The 11776-nt window shown below is 37.9% G+C and overlaps 1 protein-coding gene across 1 annotated transcript; it reads right to left on the bottom strand.

Annotated features, from left to right (window-relative positions):
* Positions 1 to 3941: 3941 nt before the first annotated feature.
* Slc26a2 (solute carrier family 26 member 2) lies at positions 3942 to 11034 on the bottom strand. Its single transcript, XM_076855932.1, has 3 exons — positions 10878 to 11034; positions 8206 to 8920; positions 3942 to 6635 (listed from the first exon to the last, which is right to left on the bottom strand). The coding sequence occupies exons 2-3, from the start codon at positions 8893 to 8895 to the stop codon at positions 5115 to 5117; spliced, it is 2211 nt and encodes a 736-aa protein (XP_076712047.1). The 5' UTR covers positions 8896 to 8920; positions 10878 to 11034; the 3' UTR covers positions 3942 to 5114.
* Between the last annotated feature and the right edge of the window lie 742 nt (positions 11035 to 11776).

Genomic DNA, 11776 nt, shown 5'->3' on the forward strand with positions numbered 1-11776 from the left:
TGGCAATCTAAAATCTTTCTGCAAAAGTGGGGGAGGGGTGTGGTGGCACAAACCTGTAATCTTAACAGCTAGGGAGGCTAAAGCAGGAAGATCCCAAGTTCAAAGCCAGTCTCAGCAATTTAGTGAGGCCCTAAGCAACTCAGCAAGACCCTGTCTCAAAACAAATAAAAAGGGATAGGGATGTGTGGCTTAGTGTTTAAGTGCCACTAGGTTCAATCCCTGGTTACCTTCTCTCCCCACCTCCCCCACCACCACCACCAAAAAGGGGTGGGGGACAAATTAGTTCAAAGCTTAAGTGTTCTAGTTCCCATTTCATCCTTTTTTTCAGTTTTTGAGCCCAGTTTTAAATAAGGCATCACTAGAATAAAAAAAAAGGGGGGGGCACTAAAGAACAGAAAAATTGAGCAAAATCTAATTCCTACCAACTGGATTTTTACCATTTCCCTGTGGAATCTTCCTCTGAATAAACCAGGGGTATCACTGGCTCCTGCTCAACTCTCAGTCAAGCTTCAACTCAACACTCTTCTACAAAGCACATCCCCTAAGGGTCCCAGTGTGTCATTGATTGAGAGAGAATTTTATTATTTATTTTTTTAGTTTTCCGCGGACACAACATCTTTATTTGTATGTGGTGCTGAGGATCGAACCCAGGTCGCACGCATGCCAGGAGCGCGCTACCGCTTGAGCCACATTCCCAGCCCCCCAGTGTGTTTTTTATTGAGTACCATAGTACCAGTACCTGGCCCAGGGTCCCTGACTCCTGGGTAGGTCCTCCAATATACAAGGTAATGTCTACATTAATGTAAAGAGAAACCACAGTCCAACTCTAACAACACATAGAGGAAAACAATTCATTAAGAAGGGTCATAGAACTTGAGTTTATCACTGTAACTTGGAGACTGAAGTTCCCAAGAAATGCACTTCATTCCTTTTCTTACTTTTAAGATCAGGGCTAAGCCTGACAATATGGCTGTTTTCTTGTTTGGTATGGAGGACTGAATCTTGGAGTACTTTACCACTGAGCCATATCCCTAGTCCTTTTTATTTTTGAGACAGGGTCTAAGTTTTCAAGGCTCGCCTTAAATTTGAGATCCTCCTGCCAAAGCCTCAGATGTGCCACCCACCCAGTTGACAGTGTGTTCTTCAATAACAAATTACTAAGGGAATACTCCTGCACAGAATTACTTTTCTTATTAAAATGTAGCCATTAATATTATAAGTCTAATAATGCACAACAATTCCATACATTTTTAAAGTTCACTGTTTACCATATTATAAATCTAACAATAAATTTTGATAATCAATGTCTCTATCATTTAAAAAAGCTAAGCCAACTGTCAATCAAAAACACCTTGCCAGGCATGATGGGACACATCTGTTAATCCCAGCAAGTCAGCAGCCTGAAGCAGGAAGATTGCAAGTTCAAAGCCAGCCTCAGCAACTTAATGAGGCCCTTTTTTTTTTCTTTTCTTTTTTGAGAAACCCTCTCAAAAAAAGGGCTGGGGATGTGGCTCAGTACTTAAGCATTCATATGTTCAATTACCAGTACAAACAAACAAACAAACAAAACCCTCCTTTTTTTTTTTGTTCTACTTTAAAAAGATCAATTAGACATGTCAATCTTATTACCATATCAGAATCACATAGAATACTGAAGTCACATAGTTTAGAGGGAAGACAATGCTCCAGAATAGTTCAAACTAGCTCTTTCAGCTTTGGTGAATCTAACTCTTCCCTTCTGGAAACAGAAACCAGTTCTGACCTTGCTCTCAGAGGTGTGCTACCTAATCCTAATCTATTATTGTGTGGAGTTTACCAGGAGTTGGATTCTGTTCAATTGGGTCCCTTCCTTGTCTCCCTTTATAGGTCAGTCTCTTCATGATTATTCCCTGCATTGTTTTCCTTGCACATATGTCTATTCCTGCATTGACAGACTCAACCCTTCTGTTGTAACAAATTTTAAAAATCAGGTTATAAGAGCTTTAACTATCCAAATTGTATGCTCAGTCTATAGTTCAATGAAATGATAACCATTTAGATAGAGTTTATATATTTATCAATAAGTAACAAGAAAATGCTTCACTTAGACTCTCACATTTAGAAAAAGCAAAATAATTTTGTATCAAAGCAATTTTTAAAAATATCAAAAAACAGCCAGGATGGTAGTAAAAACTGTCTTTAAAATAAAAAGGGCTGGGGCTGTAGGTCAGCGATAGAACCCCTGGGTTCAATCCCCAGTACAAAACAAAACAAAAAATACACACACACACACACTAGTTTTTGGTTGTAGTGACGATGGCAAATTAGCCTTTGGTTCCAAAGAGATGTTAAAAATTTTTAAGTTTACGTAGACCTCAAGTCCAAGTAAAGAATGAAACAACTCCAGTGAAATCTTAAAATATCCTTATAATTGCCTACTAAAAGCAGAATCTCTTGTTTACTCTTATCTTGGTAGGACAGGTGCAAATCAGAACATTATTCAAGAATAATGCTCACTGCTTATTTAAAGATCCAAAACTGTTCATATCCACATTGGTAAAAGTTTAGGCAATGCACAAACAATGTCATTCATCCTAAGAAATTTTCCAAATTCCGACCAAAATGAAATTCTTTGGCTATGCTGGTACTGGATTATAGAGTTGTTGTAAACATGTACTCATTACTCTGTCAGAGTGTTTGACATCTATAATAGTCTCAATTCAAACCTGGATTGGGGAAGGGACAAGAGGGGACAAAAAGCAATTGACCAAGACGAGGGTTTTAACAATTATTATTCATAAGGCTGGATAGAAAGGGCAAACATCAGGGAGCAAAAGTTCTAAAAGGATGTCAAAATTCAGAACATTACATCTAATCATAACATTAATCACCTAGAAGATAGAAATCTAGACTTTGTACTCAGAAACTGCTCTGTCAAGATAATGGAAAGGTATTTTTCCATGTAAACAAATGGGAGAGTCCTATAATAGACAAGCAACACTGGCAGTTTATGGAGCAAACAGAAATACCAAAAAAAAAAAAAGTAAATATATATATATGTATGTGTCAAGTAAGTACAAATATAGTATGTTTAAAAGCATCCCACCTCAATAGGAGCCCTATATATAAGGCTTGATTCTTATAATATCTAAAATTATTTAGAACATAGAAGCAGGCTAAAAAAATTATTTTGCACTTCTTTTAAAAGACTTGGCTAAATGTTTAAATCTCACATAAATTAATCCCCTATTCCTAACTTTGGAGAACCTGCTTTTTTCTTGCCTTTGAAGGTCCAGATATAGAATTATAAGCTTTCAATGTCAGATATTCTTGATTTTCTAAAGAAACCATTTCTCAACTCACAACTTGTGGCCAATGATCAGAAACAATACATCCATACTTGGGTTTTTACAAATGTGCTTCTAAATTATTTTGTGTAATAGTCTTAGGCGACTTGAGTTAAAAGCTGTCACTGTCATCAATATTTACTGTACATCAACAGACATCTATGGCAGTAAGCACCAGCACTGTTTTCACTAAAACATATACAAATTAATTATTGATGTCCTTTTGGAAGCACTCTTGCCACTCTTGTGCATTCTTTTCCAGAGCAGCAGCTTATATTTAAGAAAGACTGTCTAGTCTCCAGCAGACCCTTGCTAAAATGATATGAGGGGGGAGGGATATACAATTTACTGCCAAATAAACTAATTCTTTTTTTTTTTTTTTTTTTTTTTTTTTTTTTTTTTTTTTTAATTAATTTTTATTGTAGGTTGTTCAAAACATTACATAGTTCTTGATATATCATATTTCACACTTTGATTCAAGTGGGATATGCGCTCCCATTTTTACCCCATATACAGATTGCAGAATCACATCATTTGCACAACAATTGATTTACATATTGCCATTCTGGTGTCTGTTGTATTCTGCTGCCTTTCCTATCCTCTAAATAAACTAATTCTTAAGGGAAACTGTCAGCCATTCTTTTTTGCCATCTGTCCTTGACGGTCTGCCCAAAGCTCATTTAAAATACTGTAAGGCCAGGCATGGTGGTGTATGCCTATAATCCCAGTGACTCAGGAGGCTGAGGCAGAAAGATCACAAGTTCCAGACCAGCCTTAGCAACACAGTGAGACCCTGTATCCAAAAAGAAAAAAAAAGAGCTGGGAATGTCGCTCAGTCATTAAGAACTCTTAGATTCAGTCACCAGTAGCAAATTAAAATACTTTAGAAAAGGCAAAATCAGCTCCTGCTTTATCTGACATGACTGAAATTGATATTCAGAAATGCCAGCTTAGGACAGATTCCATGGGAAAACACACTAGGATAACTTAATGCTGAAACAGAGCTTAATGGTAGATAAATGGTCAGATAAAGACCACAGAAAAGAGAATTCCCAATGCAGAACATTTCTAATTTTGATGAACTCTTTGCTGAACTACTGACCTTAAACAAAAAGCTATGACTAAAACATTAAATATATCACCAAGGTTATTCTGTAAAATGTTAGTATGTCACAAACCTGCTGGCCATCAGACTCCTAATGAGACTGTGCCTACAGTTCCCTGCCTTAAGGATAGGACTGGTTCTCTCCTACTGAAATCCAGAGATCCTACTGCTATCTGGGGAACAAAGACTGGGAAAAGAGAAGCACAAGAACGAGCTTGTCTAGTTAGGACCTCATGCTTCACAAGCCCCTTATGCTGCTCATTCAAGGGCAGGTTCAACACTCTCCCTGACTTCTTCTCCTTCCTGTCTACAGAGCCATGCAAAGGCACAAATATTTCTAATGCAAATCCCAACTTCACTCCTTTTCTGCCTGGAGGAGAAAGAGTCCAAATGTACAGCCCCTAAAACAAGGTGGTAATAGTCTTGGGACTACTGTACTCTTTAATTCAGTAGATATTTATTGCATTCCCCAAATACTTCATATCTGTATGAAAGCTTGAAACTACAACATTTTCTTCTTTTTAACTTTCCCAACAATAAGCTCTGCTGCATTTGAGAATATACAAAGGCCATAAACTTCAAAGGAAGAATAATTTCAAGTGTGCAACTTGAAATTATTGGAAAATGTTGCACACTTAAAATTTTAACCTATTAGCTTGACATTCTTCCTTTCAACTACTTTCTCAATCACCGGACAGACTCAGACCATTGAGAACACATATTCCTTTCTGCTTTTGAGATTCTACTGCAAAAGCCACTGCTTCGTACACACTATAGAAAAGAAGGTTTTCTTCTTCCTTTTTGGAATATTCTCCTCTGGCCAAAGAATCCCTCACAGAAGGATTGCACTGAGCTAGCAGAACTTGGATACCAATGGCTTCATAATCTCTGCGAACTTCCTTCAGTGTATGGATCCCTGCTGTATCTAAAAATTGTATGGTACTGCAGTCAATCACTATAGTATGCAGCTCCAAAGGATCATGGGAAAGTTGCATTGAAACTTCATCCTGGATTCCACTGAGAGTCACCGTTTCCTCTTTGAGCTTTATCTTTGCTGCCTTCTTCTGAGCTGCCTTTACCAAGACTGGGTTTAGAGTTTTTTTGTATAAAGCAGATCTGAAGCATTCTTTGTTTATGTAGTACAGCGGAGCTACAAAGCGGAAAATCTTAATGCCCGGCTTAGTCTGAAGGTTCTTGTAAGCAGATATGGATTCAAAGATTTCAGTCTCTTCCACCAAACCAAGCAATGAAATCTTTGGCTTCTGGGTGCGGAGGATGACACAAAACATAGAAAAACAAACTCCAACAAGCAGGCCTATTTCAGTGCTTATCAATGCAGAGGATAGCATAGTAACAAACCATATAACTGTATCCATTCTGCTAACCCTCCACATCTTGGGCACATCTCTAAATTTACAAAGGGCTCCCCGAAGATTTACAATAGTGATCACACCAAGGACACATTTCTGAAGGGAATAGAATAAAGGTGCAATTATCAGTAAAACCAACAAAAGAACAAGGGCTGTCACCACAGCAGAAAGCTGAGTTTGGCAACCTGTTGATTCTTTAACCAATGTCTTTGCAAGAGCAGCGCTAGTAGTAATGCAGTGGAAGAAGGAAGGGATAATATTGCAAAAGCCAATGGCATACATTTCCTGATTTGCTCTGACCGTGTAACCATGTTTCTTGGCAAACATCTCAGAAAGTGATACAGTTATAGCAAAACCAATGATGGAAATAGCTATTGCATCTACAGCCACACTAGGAATTAGGCTCCAATCTGGTGCTTGGGGTGGCATAAACCCAGTGGGAATATGTCCAGCTATACTAGAATTGTAATTCTCATTTAGTTTTCCATAATGAGAGGCTAAAGTTGCCGCCACGACAACTATTAGTTCGGTAGGAATTGGTGCCTTGAGTTTGGACTTGAAGCGCTCATTGAGTTCTTTGGTTGGCAGAAGGACCAAAAGGCACAAAAGGCTGGTGATGAGATCACAGAGATTGGTCTTATGGATGTTTCTGAAGATATGAATCCAGGTAGTGATAAATGAGCCCACACCACTACTCCGAGGAAGGCTGAGCCCAAGAAGATATTTGGCCTGAGATGTAAGAATAGTGAAGGAGGCACCAGTGACAAATCCACTCAGCAAGGCATCGGAGAGGTAGACAGAAACGAAGCCCACTTGAAAGAAGCCCATTGCAACCTGGAATAGATGATATATAAGTGTTAAATGGAAACAGAAAAGTGCTTCTCAATTTTCTACTACACTACATTTCTAGCATGGAAACAAACCATCAGAGCATCACAGAAGGTCAGAAATTGAATGAAGGCAATCATGCATCAATATTTTCATATTACAAGGAAAGGGAACTTGCCCAAGGTCACACTGTCACTCATTAGTCCAGGTGAAGGAGCAACTTAAGATATCTATCTATCTTCCCATACAATGTTTCTTAAACTTGAATAAGGTTCATACTTCTTTTCAAAAGGACATTCTCAAGGGTCCACAAGAAAACATACAAACTCAAATTGGAAAAATTCCTCCAATTTAAGAAACCACTTATTTTTCATTAAGTCATAATCATTACTTTAAAAGTGGAGCTATAATTGGTTAAAAAAAAATCACATCAAAATAGAATCACACTTTAAAAATTACCATAGAACTCTTTAATCTAACTTCTGTAAAACTTGTTCTCCATTCAGTATGTATATACTTATACCACATTGCCACCCATATTAATAATAATCTTGTATTTTCACAGTTAACACCTTTTTATTTCTTCCTCTTCCCAGCTCCTCAGAATTCTATCACAACTTTCTAATTCTTGGTGAGACATACTAAAATCAAAGAAAAAGCAGACTCTGAAGAGTACTACTCATCTGTACCTCACCTTCCTTTCCCTATCTCATCCAAACACCAAATTAAGTGAGCCAATCTTCCCCTTTGCCCACTGGTTCCAAACACCTGCATTAGAGAAGAGGTTTAATGTCAGTGCTGACTTATGGATGCTAACAGGCAGGGCATAATGATAACAGCAAATTAGTGGCTACTATGGGAGACCCAAGAATAATTTAATTTTTAATCCTTTCTCCTGGCTGCTATATAGTAGCCCTCAATTTATCCCTTCCTTCCCCAATAACCATGGAGAACTACTGCATTTTAAAATTTTCTGTTTTTTTGGAACTGATGACTGAACTCAGGGGTACTTTACCACTGAGCTACATTCCCAGCCCTTTTTATCTTTTGAGACAAGATCTTGCTTAGTTGTTGAGGGTACTGCTAAATTGCCAAGACTGGTCTTAAACTTGTGATCCTCTTGTCCCAATCTCCTGAGTTGCTGGTATTATAAGCATGCACTACCATACCCAGCAAACTGTTTTTATTAAGAGTCCACTCACCAGAGCAGCAACTCTAAAGGAAGGTAGAAGAACCTATAATTTGAAATATTCCTAATCCACACTTCTCCCTATCCCCATTCTTTTATCATTTTTTTTTTTTTTTGGTTCTAAGAATTGAACCCAGGGGCACTCGGCCACTGAGCCACATCCCCAGCCCTATTTTGTATTGACAGGGTCTCACTGAGTTGCTTACCACCTTGCTCTTGCCTGGGCTGACTTTGAACTCAAAATCCTCCTGCCTCAGCCTTCCAAGCCACTGGGATTACAGACGTCCACCACCAACCCCAGCATTTTGTTATATTATGCTCACTATCTGAGATTTCGTGTAGTGATTACTTTTGCCAGAAATGACCCATTCTTCCACTGTTTCTTACCTGATAAACTCCAGCAATAAAGGTTACAGTGCTGCCAACTTTAATTGCATAGCAACTTTTATCACATACCCTGTCTAATGTCTGGTTTACTAGTGTGCTCCTATTTAAAATAATTTCTAAAGAAGGAGCAATATCAGAGCCAGCTTTGTGTACTTCTCGGTCAACTACCTCACCAATCATAAGGCACAGTACACCAAAAATGCCCACAGAGATGTGATGGGAGGTACCAAATATGAAATAAATGATGCTGGCAAAAAAAGATGTGTACAGTCCATAAATAGGTTCTTGGCCAGCCAACAGGGAATAAGCAATGGACTGGGGCACCAATAAGATGCCCACAATCAAGCCAGACATCACATCTCCTAGAATGTTCTTCTTTAGATCATATTTTGGGAGCCATCGCAAAACAGGAAGGAAATCAAAAATCATATTTTTAACTTTGGTTGGGCTACACTGGCAACTCTTCTGTAGCTTTTTGATGACAAACTGCTTGATGTTAGTATGTGATTTCTCCTGAGGCTCCATATGGATCCTAGGATAAGAACTGCGTCGATCATTGGTCTCAAATTGCTTCAAGTCAGTACTTGATTCCTTTTGAGGCTTCAGAAGGACACCCGATGGAAGACTGTCATTTCCTTCAGCTGAGTCCCTGGGTGAAAGGTCATGTTGCTCTTTATTTTCCAAAGACATTTCTGGAGATAAATGGTTCCGCTTCCTACCCCAGAGAAAATATCAGTGTTAACCAATAAAGTAGTTCTCAGTATTCAGGTATATTAATAATCCTACTTGTCATACACATGGAAGTTAAGAGGACTTCAGTTTGGGGATACATATCTTATGCCTTCTTTTCTTCATCAAGCCTTGTTTATCTTAGAGGAAAAAAGACCAGCACCAGACCACAAACAGCTAAGTCAAAACAAACAATTGGTTGATACAGGACACCCCAAGAGTATAAAGCACTAAGGATTATTTTCCATATTTGCCTGTCTACCCCTGCAGTTTTTTCTTCAGACAAGTTACTGGGGCACTCTGTCTTCTTTCTATATACAATAATGGTCTGCTTCCCAGGCATACCACAAAATAGGATCTAGTCTCAAATCTTCATTCTTCTCTACCCATTCTTAAAAAAGTGGTGGGGCACTTGCCTAGCATGTGTGAGGCACTGGGTTTGATTCTCAGCGCCACATATAAATAAATAAAATAAAGGTATTGTGTCCATCTAAAACTAAACAAAAAATAAAAATAAAAAAGATGGCTCTTTGTGTATGCATATGTTCATTTTTAAACGACCCACTAATTGTTGAGAATAGAAGATAAAGTGTGTGATGGAGTAAAGATAAGTGTTTTGGGCAATAAAAAGAAACTAGAGCAGAATGCATCTGAATCTTCAAATAGCACTCCTTTACTTAGATAGGGAAGAGAAGCTGATAAGAGAATGTTGAAACTTAACAAATATCAAGTGCATGGGGAGGGTTGATAGGGCACGTGACTAATATATGCTATAGAAGGTTTTGGTCCATTCTACTGAGTTCTAGTTTGGAGTTATCTGCCTTATGGCAGAGCCCATATTCATGCAAAGAGAGACCCACTTGACTACTATGAGTACAAACAAAAAAACATAGGCTATCTAGAGAGGAAAATGTTGCCCTGAACTTCCACATCTCTTTGTCCTACCAAAACTACAGAACTAGTGCCACAAATCTACTACTAGGAACTACAGGAAAACAAAGGAGATAAAAATAACAAAAAAAGAGAAGGGACAACAAAAATCTTAGGAGTAAAAGAGGAGGAACAAGAATCATGCTCTTAAAGGAGTCCAGTGAACACTTTTTAGCAAATACTTCACAAATTAGTGACTTTCCATAAACTTAGAATATCCATCCATCTCTCTGCTTGTCAAGACCTTAATCATTTTTGAAAACCTAGTTAAAATGCTACCTTTGCTACAAAGCACTACCCAATTTCCCCTAACCCAAATGAATCACTGTGCCTTCTGTGTTCCACGGCACTTTGCATCTGCATTATAGTAGTAACCATACTCTGTATTACTTAAGTAAGAGTCTCTCCAGCTCCTGGAGAAAAGACATCTTGTTCATCAGTACAGTCATCACTAAACACAATATAGTAACTCTGAGATAGCAGGTTCACAGAATATTTGAATAAATTTAAGAACAAATAAGCAAACAAATTTGTGACTATGAATATATAGAGTCAAGACAGAAGGACGACTCAGGAAAATTTCTGTTTTCTTTTTCCCCTCAGTCCTGGGGATTAAACCCAGGACATTTTAGCATTGAGCTACATCCCCAGCCCTTTTTATTTTTTTAAAAATTTGAGACAGGTTCTCACTAAGTTGCTGAGGGCCTCTCTTAATTGCTGAAGCTGGCCTGGAACTTGCTGATTCTCCTGCCTCAAGCCTCCCAAATCACTGGGATCATAAGTATGTACCACTATAATTGACCAATTTTCTGTTTTATAACTGACAGAAAAACAAATCTTTGTGAGGTATAAATCTAACATAAAGTGCCACATTCCAAGATCCCATGGCCTATTCACCAATACAAGATATATAAAATTTAATTTTATTTAGATTGAAGAGTAAAATAACAGTTATTTTGATGGTCTTGTGAAGCAGAAAAGGAAAAAAAGGATAGATGCAAATGGCTACTGACCCTAAGCAGGTTGATGGATAGACACAGTAGCTCTTCGTTCCTCAGTGTACACAGTCTGTAATTATCTTCTCACTTCCAGCTTTCTTGAGCAGCTTGAATGAACTTCTTACCTCCTAGTTTGGAGCAGCTCTTGTTGATTTCTGGGTCAAAAATCTTTGACAAAGCTAAAAAACAAAAAGAAACATAAAGCAAAACTAAACAAATCTGGGTCTTTGCCTTTTATGGAGCTGTTGAAAAGAATAAAAGAAAAAAATACTTGAAAAGTATAAGAGAAGGCTGGGTACAGTGGCACATGCCTATAATTCCAGTGACTCAGGAAGCTGAGGCAAAGGAATCACAAGTTCAAAGCCCACCTCAGCAACTTAACAAGGCCCTAAGCACCTCAAAATAAAAAATAAAAAGGATTGGAGATGTGGTTCAGTGGTTAAGCACCCCCGGGTTCAATCCCCAGTACCACAAAAAAGCAACAACAACAAAAAATTATGAGAGAATTGTAAATTAAGAAAGAATCAAATAAAAAAAGAATCAAATAGAAATGCTGTAAAAACTATAATAGAGGCAAAGAATCAATGAACTCAGGTCAACAGAAATTAACTAATGCAAATCAGCTAAATGCTATTTTGCTGTTTGGTATTCAAACAGAAACCTAATACCAAAATAACAGAACATCCAAGATATGTGAGACATCAAGCTATCTAACATGTGCATAATTAAAATCTATAAAGGAGGAGAGAATGGGAGAAGAAATGTATGAAGACATAATGGCCAAGAGTTTTCCAAAATTAATGAGACACAACTACAGATCCAAGAATCTGAGAGAATGCCAGGAAGGATACACATAAAATTAAAACAAAACCCTGTACCTATACATATCACATTCAAGCTGCTAAAAACAAAAG

Source organism: Callospermophilus lateralis, chromosome 5 (assembly GCF_048772815.1).
Source record: "Callospermophilus lateralis isolate mCalLat2 chromosome 5, mCalLat2.hap1, whole genome shotgun sequence".
Classification (NCBI taxonomy): Eukaryota; Metazoa; Chordata; class Mammalia; order Rodentia; family Sciuridae; genus Callospermophilus; species Callospermophilus lateralis.